Source organism: Oncorhynchus kisutch, linkage group LG19 (assembly GCF_002021735.2).
Source record: "Oncorhynchus kisutch isolate 150728-3 linkage group LG19, Okis_V2, whole genome shotgun sequence".
Classification (NCBI taxonomy): Eukaryota; Metazoa; Chordata; class Actinopteri; order Salmoniformes; family Salmonidae; genus Oncorhynchus; species Oncorhynchus kisutch.
In genome coordinates this window covers 51668961-51689732 of record NC_034192.2, presented here as the reverse complement: position 1 = coordinate 51689732, position 20772 = coordinate 51668961, and the positions used below count along the sequence as shown (strand labels likewise).

The 20772-nt window shown below is 44.2% G+C and overlaps 2 protein-coding genes across 3 annotated transcripts; one reads left to right on the top strand and one right to left on the bottom strand.

Moving 5' to 3' along the window:
- The first annotated feature begins 140 nt into the window (after positions 1–140).
- LOC109864974 (EH domain-containing protein 1) lies at positions 141–13487 on the top strand. Of its 2 annotated transcripts, XM_020453071.2 has the most exons (7): positions 141–260; positions 586–1018; positions 4968–5065; positions 7471–7712; positions 10484–10654; positions 10889–11053; positions 11303–13487. In XM_020453071.2, the coding sequence occupies exons 2-7, from the start codon at positions 630–632 to the stop codon at positions 11840–11842; spliced, it is 1605 nt and encodes a 534-aa protein (XP_020308660.1). In that variant the 5' UTR covers positions 141–260; positions 586–629; the 3' UTR covers positions 11843–13487. The 2 variants fall into 2 exon arrangements, with proteins under 2 accessions (XP_020308660.1, XP_020308661.1); XM_020453072.2 differs by having other exon boundaries at positions 215–1018.
- A 5095-nt stretch (positions 13488–18582) lies between these two features.
- Positions 18583–20772, bottom strand: map1lc3cl (microtubule-associated protein 1 light chain 3 gamma, like). The gene is made up of 4 exons (XM_031797419.1): positions 20486–20772; positions 20196–20251; positions 19999–20105; positions 18583–19830 (listed from the first exon to the last, which is right to left on the bottom strand). The coding sequence occupies exons 1-4, from the start codon at positions 20541–20543 to the stop codon at positions 19644–19646; spliced, it is 408 nt and encodes a 135-aa protein (XP_031653279.1). The 5' UTR covers positions 20544–20772; the 3' UTR covers positions 18583–19643.

The window sequence follows — 20772 nt, the reverse complement described above, 5'->3', positions numbered from 1 at the left end:
TTTAAGGAATTGCGATAGTGAGGCCAAACCAGCAATGTGCTGCAGCTGTCATAAGACTGGGTAAGATGACGATGAGCCAATTGCCTGTTTCTTCATCCTCGTTCCTCACTTTCATAATTTGGAGCGACGATTGGCCTACGTACTTCATTCATTCGGTGGGACTTTTATTTTGAAGTTCACATTCCACTTCCGCTTTCTGCGTGTCACACACACAAGTGTCAGCCAGCAGGTGAACGCGGTCACATAACTCTAAAGGACAGGTAAAAGTTATGTTTTCCTCCTTTTAAAGGATAGTGTGTTTTTATTATTAAATGTTTAAGAGAAATTACGCTCTCGACTTCTATGAAAGATTGCCAATAGCCGGCTAGATACATTCATTATTAAGTTACTGGAGAGGGATTGTGCTTGGTGCGTGATTGACTAGTAGTACAAACTAGTTGGGGCGTGTTTGGCTAGTCGGGAGGGAGGGACAATCAACACTTCAAGACTCGCCTACTTTAGCCAACGTTACTCCACTACTGTGATCTATGATAAGATTTGCACTAACAACTTAGCCACATCGCCATCTCTCTCTGCTGTTTTCAGATCCAAAGCGACACTGCTGTGTCAAACCAGCTCAACAGCCCACCATGTTCCGCACTAGGGATAAAAAAACGCCAGAACCGTTCCAGGATGTTTCGCAAGGTTTGAAGAAACTTTACCGGACTAAACTCTTTCCCCTGGAGGACAGCTACCAATTCCACGACTTCCATTCACCGGCGCTCGAGGATGCGGACTTCGACAACAAACCCATGGTTCTTTTGGTCGGTCAGTACTCGACCGGGAAAACTACCTTTATTCGGCACCTGATGGAACAAGACTTCCCTGGTATGAGGATCGGGCCCGAGCCGACGACAGACTCTTTCATAGCTGTGATGCACGGTGACCAGGACGGGATGATACCTGGCAACGCCTTGGTTGTCGACCCCAAAAAACCCTTCCGCAAACTCAACGCATTTGGTAACGCGTTCCTCAACAGGTAAATACTCATTCCAAGTTCCCACGCACTAGTAGGGGAGGGTATGCCTTTTGTAAAGTACAAGTATACAAAAAGGCTATACCTCATACGTATGACTAATAGCCAGCAGCTCATTTCATAACATTGTTACTTGATTGTTGATCACCTGATCTGATGAAGTGTCAGGTGACAGTCATAATGTCATTGACAGTGACACCACTCCCAGCATTCCATATAATACCTCTGGCACAAGCCTCTCCATGTAGGGACTCTTTGAAACAAAATCTCTACTGTTGCATCATATTCCTCCAGTCATTTAGCCCAAGGTGTTTATACCTTCAATTCATCACCACAACAGATTGTAGCCTCTGTTGCATCCACTACAAACACCTGTTTGTTAACCCATCTGGAAAAGTCACCTTGCCAAGTAGACAACCTTTTCCCCGTGGCAATTTGAACAGTGTGTAACAGCACCTAGCCTAAACTAGATGAGTCACATCCTAGTCTGGCTACACTGCAGCAGATTGATTTGGGCTCATGTCACTGTCAGGTAAATGAAAAAAAATATGAATGACTGTGTTTACAGTAGCCAGGCAACACAGTGAGTTATGTCTTCCTCTTAGTTGAATGGACATCCCAGGGCAGGCTACAGCTGCCACATCAGTAGTAACAGCTGGCCAACTCCCACTGTGACTTCTGCCTGCTATGAGACGAAGTCAAAGTGCAGTGCTGGTATGTTCTTTATGGTATTGTGACAGCACAGTAAGTCAGAATCTAGGCTATAATGGTTGCAGGCAGCCTAATTCTGATATTTTGCCACTTAATTGGGCTCCCTGTCTAAACGCAGCCGACTAGTCAATACTCATCTGGTCTTCTTGTGTGTTCAATGACTCATTACCATGACAAATCAAAGTGATTCAGTGGTCCAGACTGCTCTATGGCACATTCTGACACCACAGTCAGTTTTTCTAGTCTGTTCTATATGGCATTATGACAACAATCAATGGGAGTTTGTCTGTCCTGGTGCTTTATGTGTGCTCTCTGTTTTCTTTCAGACTTCAAACTAGGGCTGGGAATTGCCAGGGACCTCACAATAGGCATCGGCTAATGGGGATCCCAATCATATCCAATCTCTAAATAAACCAAATTATCACTACTGAGGTGCAATAGGATGTGTAGGCTATTATGATTCTCCCCATTTTCTACATGTATTATTAAGATCCGATGCTGTGATTTTATTGCGATTTAATGTTCCAAACGTATTACTCACCACGCGTCTGCTGCAGTGGGACATTAGCCATGAGAACTGGTTTTGATCAGTAATGGAAATAAAAGTGCTGAAAACAAATTAGCTCCCTATTTACAAAGAAGATGGAGAACAAACTATGAAGGAAGAATCCTGGCATTTTGGTGGAGGTACAGTACAGCCAACAAGTGCCAAAATTATATTGTCAAAAACAATACTATATGAAATATCGTCAAATATTATCCCGATATGGAACTTTCTCTTTTCTTCCCCCATCACTACTTTAAACACAGAATCCCTCAAGGTTGGTTTATTGCAGTGTCCTTTACTGAAGTAGTCCTTCTTTCTAATGGATATCTCCTCTCTGTGAGAGCTTGGCTGTCACCACAAGACACAGCACCTAAACAGATGGTTAGATAAACCTGGCCTTGTCTCTCTCTGTGCTACAGACTGACTGGACAGGTTTTAGAGGAAGTCATGTGCTCAACCTGGCAATAGGTCATTTCCTCAACCCCAGATTAGCTGTGGTGCTTCGCACACCGCCATATGCTGGTTCAAGACACATGGGTCACCACTGATATTGGACTACACTGCTGCTCACTCCTGTTCTGGGGTACTACATTGCCCAGGATGCATCTGTAAAATTGATTTCTGTTGGCTCATAGCAGAGAAAGTCAATGAGGGTCAATTGATAATTAGCCTCGCTTAGAGGCTAATTGACGAGATGAAGAAGGCGTCACAAGGCCCATTAGACAGGGCTGTTTCACAACAAGACTGATGACTATTGTAACCGAGGGAGCAGCACAGACACAGATGGTGAGATGATTATAGATCTATAACCATAGCGTTGGCCTTTAATTACCACAACCAGCCATCGGCCGCTCTCTGTGTGTGTGTGTGTGTGTCCACAATGGTTGTAGTAAGAGTCAGCGGGATGGGGTTCCGTTTTACTGAACTCAGCCTGTTATTTCAGGACACTGACTGACTCTGCACATTACTGCATGGGGTCTTCCAGTAACATCTCAAAGGGAAATGTTAAGTACTTGGGCCTACTTGTCTTGCACACAATGTCCTCAAGCCTCATAGTATTTCTTCACTTTGGGGAGTTGTGGGGCTGCCTGATGAAGGGTTCAGAGAGGGAGGGGGGAGAAGGTATGGGGGTTACTGTTTGAGTAGTGTCTGGTGGAGCGGGAGAGATTCTGAGGTTAGCACAGTTGTGCTGAGCTTTGTGTGAAAAATATTAGATCAACTGGAAGGCTTGGACTTTCAAATCCCATTCGTCAACAACGGGTGTAGACTGAACAACGGGTGTAGACTGAACAACGGGTGTAGACTGAACAACGGGTGTAGACTGAACAACGGGTGTAGACTGAACAACGGGTGTAGACTGAACAACGGGTGTAGACTGAACAATGGGTGTAGACTGAACAATGGGTGTAGACTGAACAATGGGTGTAGACTGAACAATGGGTGTAGACTGAACAATGGGTGTAGACTGAACAATGGGTGTAGACTGAACAATGGGTGTAGACTGAACAATGGGTGTAGACTGAACAATGGGTGTAGACTGAACAACGGGTGTAGACTGACGGTGAAATGCTTACTTGCAGGCCTTTCCCAACAATGCAGAGAGAGAACTGCAAGCCCTGCCATATCCGACTAGCGTCAGAGCCAGCATAGTAGGATTCCATCTTAGTCCTGTATTGACGCTTTGCCTGTTTGATTCCTCATCTTAGGTCGTAGCAGGATTTCTTATAAGCGTCAGGATTAGTGTTCCGCACCTTGAAAGCGGCAGCTCCAGCCTTTAGCTCAGTGCAGATGTAGCCTGTAACCAATAGCTTCTGGTTGGGATATGTAATATTCCTTTTGTGATATGATACTCCTCTACAACAGGACTTTTCACGCCCCTATTTATTTTACTTCTTGTTTGGCCTTAAATTTCCTCTCCTATGAGTGTTTGTGTGATAATTTAAGCTAAGAGCTTAGTTCTACTAGTATTGTGACCTAATGCCTGTAGTATAATGTCCAGAATATAAGTTCTGAGGGAGCGGTGGGGCAGCGGAGTTCTGGGGCAGCGGAGTTCTGGGGCAGCGGAGTTCTGGGGCAGCGGAGTTCTGGGGCAGCGGAGTTCTGGGGGAGTTCTGGGGCGGGGGATTTCTGGGGCGGCGGAGTTGTGGGGGAGTTCTGGGGGAGCGGCGGGGCAGCGGAGTTGTGGGGCAGCGGAGTTCTGGGATGAGAAGGAAATTAAGTGGTTAAACGTAACAATCGTTGTTCCTGCTTGAGGAAACTGCAGTCTTCTGTTTGACCGACCTAGCCCTCTCTCTCCAGATACAAAACATGTTGTTTTCTCTGTGTGTTTCATGATTTGCTCCCAATTATACACTTACCCACTTGAAGTTTTAGGCTGAGGGACATTATGTTTGGGCTGACTAATGCACGACTATAATATGATGTATTGTTTAGGCTTGCCAGTGAGTCAAGGTTATTCATAAGTTAGTTATTCTATGGACAATTTAATAAATTATGCAGCATTTAACTCTCACAAACTTGTTTTTGTATTTTGTTTTGTTCCACTTCTAGGCAAACCATTCAATTCCCATTTCTAGCCGTGACAGGTTGACTGTAAGCAGTTTAGACGTAGATTAATGCCTGTCTTTGTTTCAACATCCCTTTCTCTTTATTTCTACCTCTTTCACTTCCACCCTCCACTCCATCTCCTTGCAGATTTACGTGTGCTCAGATGTCCAACCCGGTCCTGGAGAGCATCAGTATCATCGATACCCCTGGAATCCTGTCGGGAGAGAAACAGAGGATAAGCAGAGGTCAGCCTCACACCCACGCAAAAACACTTTTTTTTTTCACAGTTCTCTATAAAGGGGTCAACCACTAAGTGGGTCAGAGGTAACACAGGCAATTTAAACCTCACCTAAGATGAGAGAATAGTATGCAAGACTTCTCTTTTTGTTAAGAGAAGTACAACTAATGCAACTGACTCTTATGACATTTGGGGTCCTAGGAAGGGAAGCTGACTAGAACTGAGATGACTGTGAGTTTCCCCACAATCCCTATGTTGCACATTTTCTGATAATGTTCAGCCAATATCTTATTGGCTCATTCTGCTAATACTATTTGGTCATATAATTTCTTATTGGGTCATACCCCCCCCCCCCCCCCCCCCCCACTTCAAGTGAAAGGTTGAGAGATCAAATTGTATTTGTCACATCATGCTTCATAAGCAACAAGTGTAGCCTAACAGTGAGTTGCAGAGTTGAATGCTTAGTGTGTGTATATATATATATATATGTGTGTGTGTGTGTGTGTATATGTGTGTATATATATATATATATATGTATGTGTGTGTGTGATATTTTTTTTTAAAGAAATAGTGACACCAGAAGTAAATACACAGTGAATAACAAGTAAAAATTAACATGGCTATATACAAGGAGTACCAGGTACATATGGGTAGTGTTAAAGTGACTAGGCAACAGGATCAATGATAGACAGCAGAAATGTATTTGGTGTCTGTGTGGCGTCAGTATGCATGTGTACCCGTGTTATGTGTATGTGTCATAAGAATGTGTGGGTTCAAAAAAAGAAGTAAATGCAGGTACTCCGATTAGCTATTTAGCAGTTTTATGGCTTGGGTGTAGAAGCTGTTCATGTTTCTGTTGGTTCCAGACATGAACAGAATCTACCCCCAAGCAAAAAGACTGCTAAACAAGACTGCTAGAGAGCTGGGCAGAGATCCCAAGAGAGTAGAGACAAGGAAAGAAGGGACAACATGGAGAAGTATGATAGAGAAAAACATAGCTAAGAGCTATGAGATGAGGGGAAAGTATGAGAGATAAACATAGCTATGAGATGAGGGGAAAGTATGAGAAATAAACATAGCTAAGAACTATGAGATGAGATGAGGGGGAAAGTATGAGAGATAAACATAGCTAAGAGCTATGAGATGGGGAAAGTATGAGAAATAAACATAGCTAAGAGCTATGAGATGAGGGGAAAGTATGAGAGACATAAACATAGCTAAGAGCTATGAGAGGAGGAGCAGAGGGAACTTATGAGAGAAATGTAGCTAAGAGCAATGAGAGGAGGAGCAAAGGGAACGTATGAGAGATAAACATAGCTAAGAGCTATGAGAGGAGGAGCAGAGGGAAAGTGTGTGTAAATGCATACATCTATGTGTGTCAAGATGACCCTATTTAACCTTGGGGGGATGAAATGCTGTACTTCAATACCACATGCATACCTCAGACCACTATCATTCCACACACACACACACAGCTGACTGTATTGTTCATCGGGGGTATGACAGTGCCGGGGGCTGGTGTTGTGTGTGTTAGAAGCAACAGTTGTTGGTAGACTGGAGAGCGTGGTGCAGTAGTCATTGTGTGGAGACAGTTGTTTCAAACTCCATTTGATGGAAAGAATGTCCTCTAAATCCCACAGGCCTCTGACTTTCAGATTCCCAGATTCCCCCATCTCTCTCTCTCTCTCTCTCCTGTTTTGATATGCTAGTGTTATGATTTCCCTTTCTCCTCTCTGTCTGTGATTCTGTCTCTTTCACTCACTTTCCCTTGCTCGCATTTGTTCTCTCCCACTCACTCTTTCCACTGCCCCTCCCACCCCCCTGACACACACATGCACAAAGCCTACCCCTGGAATGCGTGTGCAGCAGATCTGGTGCTGATTGTGTGGCCAGCTGCGTAGATTAGCTTTTTAGACTGACTGCCTGCATTCTTCTCCGATCAGATGACGGCACTAATCAAAACCATAATTCCCCCTTCTATTTCTCTTCCTTTGTATTTTTAAAGAGCCTCGGCTCGCTGCGCCAGAACTCCCCAGGCTTCTGTTCAGAAAAGGAAAAGCCTCTCTGTTCCTATTGCTTTTCAGACTCCTCTGTTTCCTGTTGTTTTTTAAATAGGCTAAAGAGGATGGCACTGAACACGTTTGAATATTTGGACAGTATCAGAGACGTTTTGAAACATGCTGCATAGGTTCTATACTTTCAGTATGTCCATCAGTAGTGTTGTCCATTATAGGGTCATGTTAGCCACAATACACCACAACCCACACCATCAAAACCCAATATCCACTTTTCCTATTCATTTTGTCATCTTTCTCCCCACAATCTCATTTGGGGTTCCTCCTCAACATAAGTCTTGCTGATAGACAGTCCAGACTGTGTGAATCCAGCGTAACCCGCCTTGCCGCTCTACAGGGTATGACTTTGCAGCAGTACTGGAGTGGTTTGCGGAGCGTGTGGACCGCATCATCCTCCTGTTTGACGCCCACAAGCTGGACATCTCAGACGAGTTCTCTGAGGTGATCCGCGCCCTGAAGAACCACGAGGACAAGATGCGCGTGGTGCTGAACAAGGCTGACCAGATCAACACGCAGCAGCTGATGAGGGTCTACGGTGCCCTCATGTGGTCGCTGGGGAAGATCATCAACACCCCAGAGGTGACTTATTATTTGTTTTATTTCGACAAAGATGTGCCTGAAATCGCACCCTATTCCCTATATAGTTCACTACTTTCCTTATATACTTCACTACTTTCCCTATATAGTACACTACTTTCCTTATATAGTACACTACTTTCCCTATATAATACACTACTTTCCCTATATAGTTCACTACTTTCCCACAATCAAAAGTAACTCTATATTGGGAGTAGGGTGCCATATCAGATGCAGACATTTTTAAATACATATAGAGTTGCCTTAGCTGTCGGATGACAACAAAACAAAACAACATTTTAAGGATAAAAGAAACAGTAAAGTTTAACAACTTCTTTCCATTGTGTTCTCTCTGGGGTCACCCACACTAGTCTAAGTCGCTTTTGACAAAGGTGTGCTAAATGGCATATACACTACTGTTCAAAAGTTTGGGGCCACAATGGACAATCTTTTTATTCTGAGATATGGCTTTTTCTTTGCAACTCTGCCTAGAAGGCCAGCATCCCGGAGTCGCCTCTTCACTGTTGACGTTGAGATTGGTGTTTTGCGGGTACTATTAAAGGAAGCTGGCGGTTGAGGATTTGTGAGGCGTCTGTTTCTTAAACTAGACAATCTAATGTACTTGTCCTCTTGCTCAGTTGTGCACCGGGACCTCCCACTCCTCTTTCTATTCTGGTTAGAGACAGTTTGTTCTGTGAAGGGAGTAGTACACAGCGTTGTATGAGCTCTTCAGTTTCTTCTAAATTTCTTGCATGGAATAGCCTTAATTTCTCAGAACAAGAATAGACTGACGAGTTTCAGAAGAAAGTCTTTATTTCTGGCCATTTTCAGCCTGTAATCGAACCCACAAATGCTGATGCTCCAGATACTCAACTAGTCTAAAGAAGGCCAGTTTTATTGCTTCTTCAATTAGCACAACAGTTTTCAGCTGTGCTAATATAATTGCAAAAAGGTTTTCAAATTATCAATTAGCCGTTTTTAAAATGATAAACTTGGATTAACTAACACAACGTGCTACGAACACAGGAGTGATGGTTGCTGATAATGGGTCTCTGTATGCCTATGTAGATATTCCATAAAAAATCAGCCATTTCCAGCTACAATAGTCATTTACAACAATGTCTACACTGTATTTCTGATCAATTTGATGTTATTTTACTGGACAGATGTGCTTTTCTTTCAAAAACAAGGACATTTCTAAGTGACCCCAACATTTGAACGTGTGTGTGTATACATAAACTCAGCAAAAAAAGAAACGTCTCTTTTTCAGGACCCTGTCTTCCAAAGATAATTCATAAAAATCCAAATAACTTCACAGATCTTCATTGTAAATGTTTTAAACACTGTTTCCCATGCTGGTTCAATGAACCATAAACAATTAATGAACATGCACCTGTGGAACGGTCGTTAAGACACTAACAGCTTACAGACAGTAGGCAATTAAGGTCACAGTTATGAGAACTTAGGACACTAAAGAGGCCTTTCTACTGACTCTGGAAAAACACAAAAAGAAAGATGCCCAGGGTCCCTGCTCATCTGTGTGAACGTACCTTAGGCATGCTGCAAGGAGGCATGAGGACTGCAGATGTGGCCAGGGCAATAAATTGCAATGTCCGTACTGTGAGACGCCTAAGACAGCGCTACAGGGAGACAGGACGGACAGCTGATCGTCCTCGCAGTGGCAGACCACGTGTAACGACACCTGCACAGGATCTGTACATCCGAACATCACACCTACCAGAACCAGGAATGCACAATCCCTCCATCAGTGCTCTGACTGTCCGCAATAGGCTGAGAGAGGCTGGACTGAGGGCTTGTAGGCCTGTTGTAAGGCAGGTCCTCACCAGACATCACCGGCAACAACGTCGCCTATGGGCACAAACCCACCCTCGCTGGACCAGACAGGACTGACAAAAAGTGCTCTTCACTGACGAGTCGGATGTTTTGTCTCACCAGGGATGATGGTGGGTCAGAGCAGGATCTCCTAGTCTACCTGGGGAGTTACACTGAGTCAGAGTAGGATATCCTAGATTTACGTTTATCGTCGAAAGAATGAGCGTTACACCGAGGCCTGTACTCTGGAGCGGGATCGATTTGGAGGTGGAGGGTCCGTCATGGTCTGGGGCAGTGTGTAACACCATCATCTGACTGAGCTTGTTGTCATTGCAGGCAATCTCAATGCTGTGCGTTACAGGGAAGACATTCTCCTCCCTCATGTGGTACCCTTCCTGCAGGCTAATCCTGACATGACCCTCCAGCATGACAATGCCACCAGCCATACTGCTCATTCTGTGCATGATTTCCTGCAAGATAAAAATGTCAGTGTTCTGCCATGGCCAGTGAAGAGCCCGGATCTCAATCCCATTGAGCACATCTGGGACCTGTTGGATCGGAGGGTGAGGGCCATTCCCCCCCACAGAAATGTCCGGGAACTTGCAGGTGCCTTGGTGGAAGAGTGGGGTAACATCTCACAGCAGGAACTGGCAAATATGGTGCAGTCCATGAGGAGGAGATGCACTGCAGTACTTAATGCAGCTGGTGGCCACACCAGATAGTGACTGTTACTGTTAATTTTGCCCCCCCCTCCCCTTGGTTCAGGGACACATTCCATTTCTGTTAGTCACATGTCTGTGGAACTTGTTCAGTTTGTCTGTTGTTGAATCTTGTTATGTTCATACAAATATTTACACATGTCAAGTTTGCTGAAAATAAACAGTTGACAGTGAGAGGCCGTTTCCTTTTTTTGCTGAGTGTGTGTGTATTGTGGTCCTCAGGTGGTGAGGGTGTACATCGGGTCGTTCTGGGCCCAGCCTCTCCTGATCCCTGACAACAGGAAGCTGTTTGAGGCTGAGGAACAGGACTTGTTCCAGGACATCCAGGGGCTTCCCCGGAATGCAGCAATCCGGAAACTCAATGACCTCATCAAGAGGGCACGGCTGGCTAAGGTGAGACGGGATGGGGGAGGGTTCCCAGATGTGTGATGGAATATCCAAGAGGGCACTTTAGCAGAGAGGAGCAGAGTTAAAGTTAGTAGTATTTTGTTGTGGGTCAACCGGTAGTTTCTAAAGGATGTTTGAACCCTTGTCCATGCCTACATCTTTAGGTTTATTATGGCAGAATATCAGTCTGGGTCAATAGCTTGTTTCTAAAGGTTTTGTGACCTTTGAACCCTTGTCCAGGTCCATGCCTACATCATCAGCTCTCTGAAGAAGGAGATGCCCAGTGTGTTTGGGAAGGAGAACAAGAAGAAGGAGCTGATCGCCAACCTGGGAGAGACGTACCTGAAGATAGAGAGGGAACATCAGATCTCCCCTGGAGACTTCCCTAAACTCAAGAAGATGCAGGTGAGATGGAGCCTCTGAATCCATACCTAGTTTAGCCTTTGTTTCTTCAGAGAAAAGTTGATGGTATAGTTTCCGTACACACATCCATATCAGAGGTTAATGAATGTGACTCTACAAACTGAAGTGTTATCCTATCCTCCATATTATGTTGTTGAAGAAATGAAGACCATCCAATGATGAACACATTCTTTATTAATGACATCAGACCTTTAACATAGTATACATCTCCCCTCTCCTTCATCTCTGTAGGAGCTCCTGGCTGGCCACGACTTCTCTAAGTTCTCTACCATGAAGCCCAAGCTGCTAGAGGCTGTGGAGGACATGTTGGCCAACGACATCGCCCGCCTCATGACCCTGGTCCGCCAGGAGGAAGCCGCCATGCCCAGCCAGGCTGTCCACGGAGGCGCCTTTGAGGGCACAATGTCCGGCCCCTTCGGCCACGGCTACGGAGAGGGAGCCGGGGAAGGCATCGACGAGCTGGAGTGGGTGGTGGGCAGGGACAAACCCTCATACGATGAGATTTTCTACACGCTGTCGCCGATCAATGGTAAAGTGTCAGGTGCGGCAGCCAAGAAGGAGATGGTGAAGTCCAAGCTGCCCAACACGGTCCTCGGCAAGATCTGGAAGCTGGCCGATGTGGATAAGGATGGTTACCTGGACGACGAGGAGTTTGCGTTGGCCAATCACCTGATCAAGGTGAAGCTGGAGGGGCATGAGCTGCCAGGGAAGCTTCCGGAACACCTAGTGCCACCTTCTAAACGCCACCAGGAGATTGATATGGGAGAGTGATATGGGACTGGGAGGAAGGGGGAAAACCACAATCTAATGAGCCAGGGACAGACTGGGGAGGGCTGCGGCTGGGTTAAGGATGGGTTGTTTTGAGGCGTGGGGGAAAATGTTTCTGAAGATTAGCTGAGGGATGGTTGGGCGGGTGGAGAGTTGGTACTTATGAATGGACATTAACGGAACGAAATGGGTTGATTGCTGCATGAGGGAATGGGATGGGGAAACTTGCTAAATAAATGTTTTGCAAATATATCAGATCCAAAAAATATGCTGTCCATATGTTGATCCAAAGAGGCATAATTAACATCCTTTTTGAAGAAAAAACAATTCTAAATTAGAATATTTTATCTATATTTTTGTATTTCCCGTCTGTTTACTATGGGATGCATTCAAATGCTTCCATTTTATTATTTTCTCAGATGAATTAAAAGGAAATATTTATCCCAAGAAGGTAGTCTAGTATTTACTATGTTGGAAAACTTTTACATACCCACGTGGGTGATTGAAAGATGAAGTCCACACTCCAGTCCTGTTGGTTGCAGTAATGCACCTTAAAGTTGGTTGCCACAGAAGACTGAACGAGGAGAGATTACTAGAAACTAGCTAGGTTTCCCCTTCGATCTGTGGATTAATTGTCGGAGTTGAGAACACACAATTTTGTGTCAGAGTTTTGATATTTCAACCGGCTTGTACTGGTCGCATCTGGTGGGGATTAGACCAACTCAACATACGCACGGTTATACATGTGCAGCCGGTTTGGTCATTGTGTTATTTAGAAATGTCAAATTGAATTGAATACATAAGTGCCCCCTGTAGGTGAGAACTGGTCACAGTCTGCTGGGCTGGAAGCAAACACCTGATGACAGGACTCGGCTTATCTATCTGCTTGTAAAATATGTTTTGAACAAGGGTGGAGAGATGCAGCTGTCGAACTATTGATCAAGTGAAGATACTGACAGAGTGTGAAAGAGAAGGAAGTGATTATGAGATTCTGGAAAACTTTCACAGTGAACATGTGGAGATCATTTACAATGCTGGAAGGACAGTTGAAAAAGTTAATAAATCATAAACGGATAGAGACATACATTTTTAGTTGAAAGTTGAAACCATCGAAGCTTTCAAAAACAAGTTTTAAACAACTAGACTGGTTTCACCACAACCTGTTTTGCACCATTTCAAATCATTGGATGGTCTTATTTCCATATTTGATTCAAACAGAGTACAAGAGTAACCATATGTTTACACTCAACCGATTTACTTGATTGCAATTGACAATGTTGACTTTTTCTACAACTCTCATTCCATCACTATGACATGCCCCCACCCCACCCAACCCTGCCTAGTTGTTTTGCACACAATGCCTTGTCTCTATGGTAATCATAGATATTTTTCACTCAAACGACATCTACCTCGTAGAGAATGGTCCAGGGACAGGAATGTGAGTTATGCAGAGGCACCCTGGTCTTCTGTGTGTTGGCATTCTCACTGTATAACAGGCTCATCTGCTGTTTGAATACAGCATGTGGGTTGTTTTACATCTGTAGAAGCAGTTGTCTGTTCACACCTTGAAGGTTGTTGTTGTGCTTTGTGTTGCACCTCTTACTATTTGAACTTGATGCCCACTACATACAATGAAGGTTAAACCTACTGTAGCTGTTTTATTCTTTATATGTTTCCTTTGTGTCTCTGTGACAGCAAAACAACATTCTGCATCTTTCTCTCCTTTAGAACTATGCAAATGTATTGGCATCAAACACATGGAAACGATTCCATCCATTCCTCTCCAGCCATTACCATGGGCCCATCCTCCCCAATTAATGTGCAACCAACCTCCTGTGACACACACACGTTTTGCCTCATGTCAAACGCTCACCTATGGGCCCAGCATGAAACTCAGACTGTGTGATACTCTGTCATGTTCTGACCCTGTTCCACATGATCCCCATACTCTGTCATGTTCTGACCCTGTTCCACATGATCCCCATACTCTGTCATGTTCTGACCCTGTTCCACATGATCCCCATACTCTGTCATGTTCTGACCCTGTTCCACATGATCCCCATACTCTGTCATGCTCTGACCCTGTTCCACATGATCCCCACAACATGTCTTAGTGTGACTGGTTTAGGTTTAAGACCAGTTTACCCCGTTTTTATTTTGATTGGGACCATAGCCATCTCTTGTGTCTTTAGTTATTACTATATACAATACATATGTTACTGTTCTACTGACAGAGTATTCACTGCCCTGGAAATGATATACAGTGGGGCAAAAAAAGTATTTAGTCAGCCACCAATTGTGCAAGTTCTCCCACTTAAAAAGATGAGGCCTGTAATTTTCATCATAGGTACACTTCAACTATGACAGACAAAATGAGAAAAACATATCCACAAAATCACATTGTAGGATTTTTTTAAAATGAATTTATTTGCAAATTATGGTGGAAAATAAGTATTTGGTCACCTACAAACAAGCACGATTTCTGGCTCTCACAGACCTGTTACTACTTCTTTAAGAGGCTCCTCTGTCCTCCACTTGTTACCTGTATTAATGGCACCTGTTTGAACTTGTTATCAGTATTAAAGACACTTGTCCACAACCTCAAACAGTCACACTCCAAACTCCACTATGGCCAAGACCAAAGAGCTGTCAAAGGACACCAGAAACAAAATTGTAGACCTGCACCAGGCTGGGAAGACTGAATCTGCAATAGGTAAGCAGCTTGGTTTGAAGAAATCAACTGTGGGAGCAATTATTAGGAAATGGAAGACATACAAGACCACTGATAATCTCCCTCGATCTGGGGCTCCAGGCAAGATCTCACCCCGTGGGGTCAAAATGATCACAAGAACTGTGAGCAAAAATCCCAGAACCACGCGGGGGGACCTAGTGAATGACCTGCAGAGAGCTGGGACCAAAGTAACAAAGCCTACCATCAGTAACACACTACGCCGCCAGGGACTCAAATCCTGCAGTGCCAGACGTGTCCTCCTGCTTAAGCCAGTACATGTCCAGGCCCGTCTGAAGTTTGCTAGAGAACATTTGGATGATCCAGAAGAAGATTGGGAGAATGTCATATGGTCAGATGAAACCAAAATATTACTTTTTGTTAACTCAACTCGTTGTGTTTGGAGGACAAAGAATGCTGAGTTGCATCCAAAGAACACCATACCTACTGTGAAGCATGGGGGTGGAATCATGCTTTGGGGCTGTTTTTCTGCAAAGGGACCAGGATGACTGATCCGTGTAAAGGAAAGAATGAATGGGGCCATGTATCGTGAGATTTTGAGTGAAAACCTCCTTTCATCAATAAGGGCATTGAAGGTGAAACGTGGCTGGGTCTTTCAGCATGACAATGATCCCAAACACACCGCAGGGGCAATGAAGGAGTGGCTTCGTAAGAAGCATTTCAAGGGCCTGGAGTGGCCTAGCCAGTCTCCAGATCTCAACCCCATAGAAAATCTTTGGAGGGAGTTGAAAGTCTGTGTTGCCCAGCAAACAGCCCCAAAACATCACTGCTCTAGAGGAGATCTGCATGGAGGAATGGGCCAAATTACCAGCAACCGTGTGTAAAAACCTTGTGAAGACTTACAGAAAACGTTTGACCTCTGTCATTGCCAACAAAGGGTATATAACAAAGTATTGAGAAACTTTTGTTATTGACCAAATACTTATTTTCCACCATAATTTGCAAATAAATTAATTAGAAATCCTACAATGTGATTTTCTGGATATTTTTTTTCTCATTTTGTCTGTCATAGTTGAAGTGTCTGATGATAAATTACAGGCCTCTCATCTATTTAAGTGGGAGAACTTGCACAATTGGTGGCTGACTAAATACTTTTTTGCCCCACTGTAGTTCCTGTTGTGAGTAATGGATATGGATGAGATACTGTTCCATCAATACAGTGCTTGTTTGGCATCTTTGTGCTAGGGTACTGTACAGTCGTGTCCAAAAGTTTTGAGAATGACACAAATATACATTTTCACACAGTCTGCTGCCTCAGTTTGTATGATGGCAATTTGCATATACTCCAGAATGTTATGAAGAGTGATCAGCTGAATTGCAATTAATTGCGAAGTCTCTATTTGCCATGCAAATGAACTGAGTCCCCCAAAAACATTTCCTCTACATTTCAGCCCTGCCACAAAAGGACCAGTTGACATCATGTCAGTGATTCTCTCGTTAACACAGGTGTGAGTGTTGACGAGGACAAGGCTGGAGATCACTCTGTCATGCTGATTGAGTTCAAATAACAGACTAGAAGCTTCAAAAGGAGGGTGGTGCTTGTAATCATTGTTCTTCCTCTGTCAACCATGGTTACCTGCAAGGAAACACGTTCCGTCATTGCTTTGCACAAAAAGGGCTTCACATGCAAGGATATTGCTGCCAGTTCAATTGCACCTAAAACAACCATTTATTGGATCATCAAGAACTTCAAGGAGAACAGTTAAATTGTTGTGAAGAAGGCTTCAGGGCACTGAAGAAAGTCCAGCAAACACCAGGACCGTCTCCTAAAGTTGATTCAGCTGCGGGATCGCGGCACCACCAGTACAGAGCTTGCTCAGGAATGGCAGCAGGCAGGTGTGAGTGCATCTGCACGCACAGGGAGGCGAAGACTTTTGGAGGATGGCCTGGTGTCAAGAAGGGTAGCAAAGAAACCACTTCTCTCCAGGAAGAACATCAGGGACAGACTGATATTCTACAAAAGGTACAGGGATTGGACTGCTGAGGACTGAGGTAAAGTCATTTTCTCTGATGAATCCCCTTTCTGATTGTTTGGGGCATCCGGAAAAAAGCTTGTCCGGAGAAGACAAGGTGAGCGCTACCATCAGTCCTGTGTCATGCCAACAGTAAAGCATCCTGAGACCATTCATGTGTGGGGTTGCTCCTCAGCCAAGGGAGTGGGCTCACTCTCAATTTTGCTTAAGAACACAGCCATGAATAAAGAATGGTACCAACACATCCTCCTAGAGCAACTTCTCCCAACCATCCAGGAACAGTTTGGTGACGAACAGTGCCTTTTCCAGCATGATGGAGCACCTTGCCATAAGGCAAAAGTGATAACTAAGTGGCTTGGGGAACAAAACAACGATATTTTGGGTCCATGGCCAGGAAACTCCCCAGACCTTAATCCCATTGAGAATGTGTGGTCAATCCTCAAGAGGACAAACAAAAACCCACAAATTTTGACAAACTCCAAGCATTGATTATGCAAGAATGGGCTGCCATCAGTCAGGATGTGGCCCAGAAGTTAATTGACAGCATGCCAGGGCGGATTGCAGAGGTCTTGAAAATATTGACTCTTTGCATCAACTTCATGTAATTGTCAATAAAAGTCTTTGTAATTATACTTCAGTATTCCATAGTAACATCTGACAAAAATATCTAAAGACACTGAAGCAGCAAACTTTGTGGAAATTAATATTTGTGTCATTGTCAAAACTTTTGGCCACGACCATGTCTGTGTTGAAAGTATCTGTTCTGGTTTACTGTACAATCTGTTTACAGCTCAAATGATCTTGCTTACATGCTTCAACGTCTTCATAATATCAGTAGTAGTAGTATAAGGCAGATGGGAAAACATCATGCTATCAGTAGTAGTATAAGGCAGATGGGAAAACATCATGCTATCAGTGCCCTAAGGTAACCCAACAACACATTATGTAAGACCTGTGACACGACACTAATGAGCCATTTCACAAGTCTTCCTTAGCATCTCTGTGTTCTTCACACGTGATTAAATAGAGCACCTTGCCACTCGTAACATTGACTCCACCGAGAGAGACCCACCCAGTTGTCCGGTTTAAACCCCTCTTCAACAGCAGTACCAGTTCTAGAACATGTGCAAAGGGTGCTAGAATGGCCACGATGGTGTGAAGTGAGTGGGTATGCGTATCCTCTTGACTCAACCCTTATACTCTCACTGTCTCTCTCCCCTTGTCTGTTAGCTTCTCAACAGGTTTAGAGACATGGAAACAGTCTCCATCTCTTTCTACCTCCATCAGTCCATTTCTGGGTCACTGTCATTCTGTCCTTCTCTGAAAATACCTTGGCCCCATAGACTAAGACATCACATTGTATCTGTCCCATTATGGCGTTTGTGAGAGCATGGGCAGTGCCATTGAGGCCATCTCCATTTTGAAGTAGTCAGTTTTCTTCTACTACTTCCATGAGTTGGCAAACAAACTGAAGGGGTACACACTGCCACCTAGTGTGTTTTAGTTTGAACAGGTAAAAAGCCAAGGTATAGATCACATAAATATGGTCTTCCATGTCAAAGTTACAGGACCTTTATGTTAAATCCATTTGTTTGGGGCACTAGAGTCCTCTATCGCTACGCTAGGACCCCCCTCCCCCAATGGCCCTGTGACACACTGACCCGTACTGTTAAATGCAGCCAGGAGGTTATGTAACACAACTATGTGTAGAAGGTTGTCACATCTAAGACAGAGGTGGGAAGTAGCATGGCAGCTTTGTGTGAAAGTACTGTGTGTGTGTGTGTGTGTGTCATGGCATTCCTGTATGTCTGTATGGGGCACAGGTCTGGCTCCAATAATCATACATGACTAGTATAACTCATGATTCTCTGAAGTTACTGGAACTTAGGTGATGCATGTGAAGTTATGCATTCATGACTTTGTCCTTGAACAGAAAATACATGCTGTTATGATTATATGATGCTATGGGGAATAGTAAATTACAAGAATGTTTGACTAGCCAAAAATCAAACCATATTATACATTAAAAGGACAGGGAGTTTATTTGGGAATTTCGATGACATTTGATTTCACAGAGCACGGCATTGTTAGACATACAACATGAACATATCTAAGTCTTCATTGAGCGTAAACAGTCCAAATAACACGCATAACACTTAGTCTGACTTGTAACATTGTGTTTAATAACACTGTGCCTGAAGGTCACAAATTCACATTTTGTGGAAATGATGTTTCATGAGGAAGACCGAAAGGAGAGCTTAAAGTGCTAAGAGGTAAGACCAGCAGACTCCTCAAGTCCTCTCTCCTCTCCATCTCAAAACCCATTAGATTTGAAAGCTCGAGGTCCCTCCCCTCCGGCCTTCTCCTCCAATGGGTTTTGAGAAGGAGACGAGGAGAGAGAACATGAGGAGTATGCAATTGAGATCTTCCCATTGACCTTATTTTCCTCCGTTTCAACATGTTTATTTTGAGGGGTGGAGGAGGTAACAGAGGAGATATAGGCCCTTGGGGGAGACCCCAGAGCACCCAACAGACCTCGTGGTTCCTGGAAGTGATACAATATCCCAACAGGAGGGAATTTCACTTGTCAGGGTGAGTACCCACCATGTAGGGCTTCCTTCGCCAACCTATTTCTCTCTGGTGTTACGACAATGATCTCGACAGATATTTTACTAAATTATTAAAGAGTTATTAGAGAGGTTTCTTTCTATCTCTTAAATCTTATTGGACTCTTTCATTAATCGATGTATTCAATCATCTCAGTCCAGCTCTGGCAGAGCTGGAAGGGGTCAGAAACTAACCAAGAGAAGGACGAAGGTGCAGTACTGTGATTCGCAGTCCATTTGTGAGGTAGAAGGGCGGGAGAATAGCTCAATCTCAAGTGCTTGAAAATCCCTGTTTCCTCCCGTTCACTGTCACTTCATCGTCAAAGACTTGACAGGAGAAAACAACATGGTGGAAGCTCATCATTACTTGGACTGGTTTTCACCTGGCCAGTTCTGCCAGATCAGTGCAGTGAATTAGAGGAAGTGAAGAGAAGACAGATCTTTCAGAAAATTGAGTAGGAGCCCATTGTTTGGGCTCAGCAGGGAGGGGTAGCGTCCACGTCCCCTCCGAACATGTCCTGTGAGGCATAGGTGATGTAAAGAAAGCCATCCGGGTCGCTGTACTGGGAGTAGACATCTCCCATACTCGACGACATGCAGGACATGCTCCTCTCTGACACCAACAGGTACAGAGCCTGGGTGGACTCCAAGTCAATCTTACTCCTGAGGAGAGGTAGAGGATAGGAAGAGGGGTTATCACATGGGTCCCGTGAAGACATGGTCAATACCATATGCAAACACACGCACACTAAACACACAGACTGTCAGCAAATCTACATAGATTTTATCATAATACAAATCCTTTTTCACACACCCTCAACCAGTGCTCACCTGAGTAGACAGAGGAACTGACCCAAGGTCAGCTCGAATGGAACCAGGAATTTGGTCTTGTCCAATAGGGGAAGGGTTTTCTCACGGAGGTAACGCTCTACGATCACCTTCACAGTTAGAGAACACAGATAGACAACTGTTAGCATTCCTTGCATTTGATTGGAGGCAATCATTTACCAAAATGCAAAATTACTCACGGGTAACTTGTTTGGGAATTTGGTACGAATACTGCACACTTCATGTTGTCTTGTTGCTAGAAAAAGCATAACAGAAGAACATTACCACTTCATTATAGACCACCAGAAGTTATAATATAGGGTGTAGAATGAACTAAAACACCAAGTGAGTCGACCAAAATGTATCATGCACTCTTCAATGATAGGCTATGATCATCTTAATCACCATAATTATAATTGATCAAGAAGACTAGAGCTATCATAAAGAATGACTACAGAATAAAACAATCGACTAGAATAGAAGCACCAACCAAGGCATTTTCTTTGCTTGAAAGACATCAGCTCCATAGATTTCTCGAAGGGAGGCATTTTTCTTCTTGGGGTGGTGTTGCTTCTTGCTGTGGCTGCTGGCTGCTTGTGCCGGCGGTGGTCTTTGACCCAGGCTGACGGTAATAGTCCCCTCAGGTGGAAGTTTGCACAAACCCCAACACTTCACTGTTCACCGCTGGCTTTTATAGGTAGGCGGGCTGCCCTGGGAGGGGTCGATACGTGGCTAAGCTATGGGAATGCTGACATGAACAAAGCTTGGACCCACTCC

What these genes read in the sequence shown, in the direction of transcription:
- LOC109864974 (XM_020453071.2), top strand. Translation starts at nt 630, where the DNA reads ATGTTCCGCACTAGGGATAAAAAAACGCCAGAACCGTTCCAGGATGTT. An exon ending in AGATCATCAACACCCCAGAG is followed by an intron (nt 7,713 to 10,483) that starts GTGACTTATTAT and finishes TGTGGTCCTCAG; the next exon opens with GTGGTGAGGGTGTACATCGG. An exon ending in CTAAACTCAAGAAGATGCAG is followed by an intron (nt 11,054 to 11,302) that starts GTGAGATGGAGC and finishes TCATCTCTGTAG; the next exon opens with GAGCTCCTGGCTGGCCACGA.
- map1lc3cl (XM_031797419.1), bottom strand. Translation starts at nt 20,543, where the DNA reads ATGCCTCCCTTCGAGAAATCTATGGAGCTGATGTCTTTCAAGCAAAGA. An exon ending in AATTCCCAAACAAGTTACCC is followed by an intron (nt 20,106 to 20,195) that starts GTGAGTAATTTT and finishes CTAACTGTGAAG; the next exon opens with GTGATCGTAGAGCGTTACCT. An exon ending in CAGTTCCTCTGTCTACTCAG is followed by an intron (nt 19,831 to 19,998) that starts GTGAGCACTGGT and finishes ACCTCTCCTCAG; the next exon opens with GAGTAAGATTGACTTGGAGT.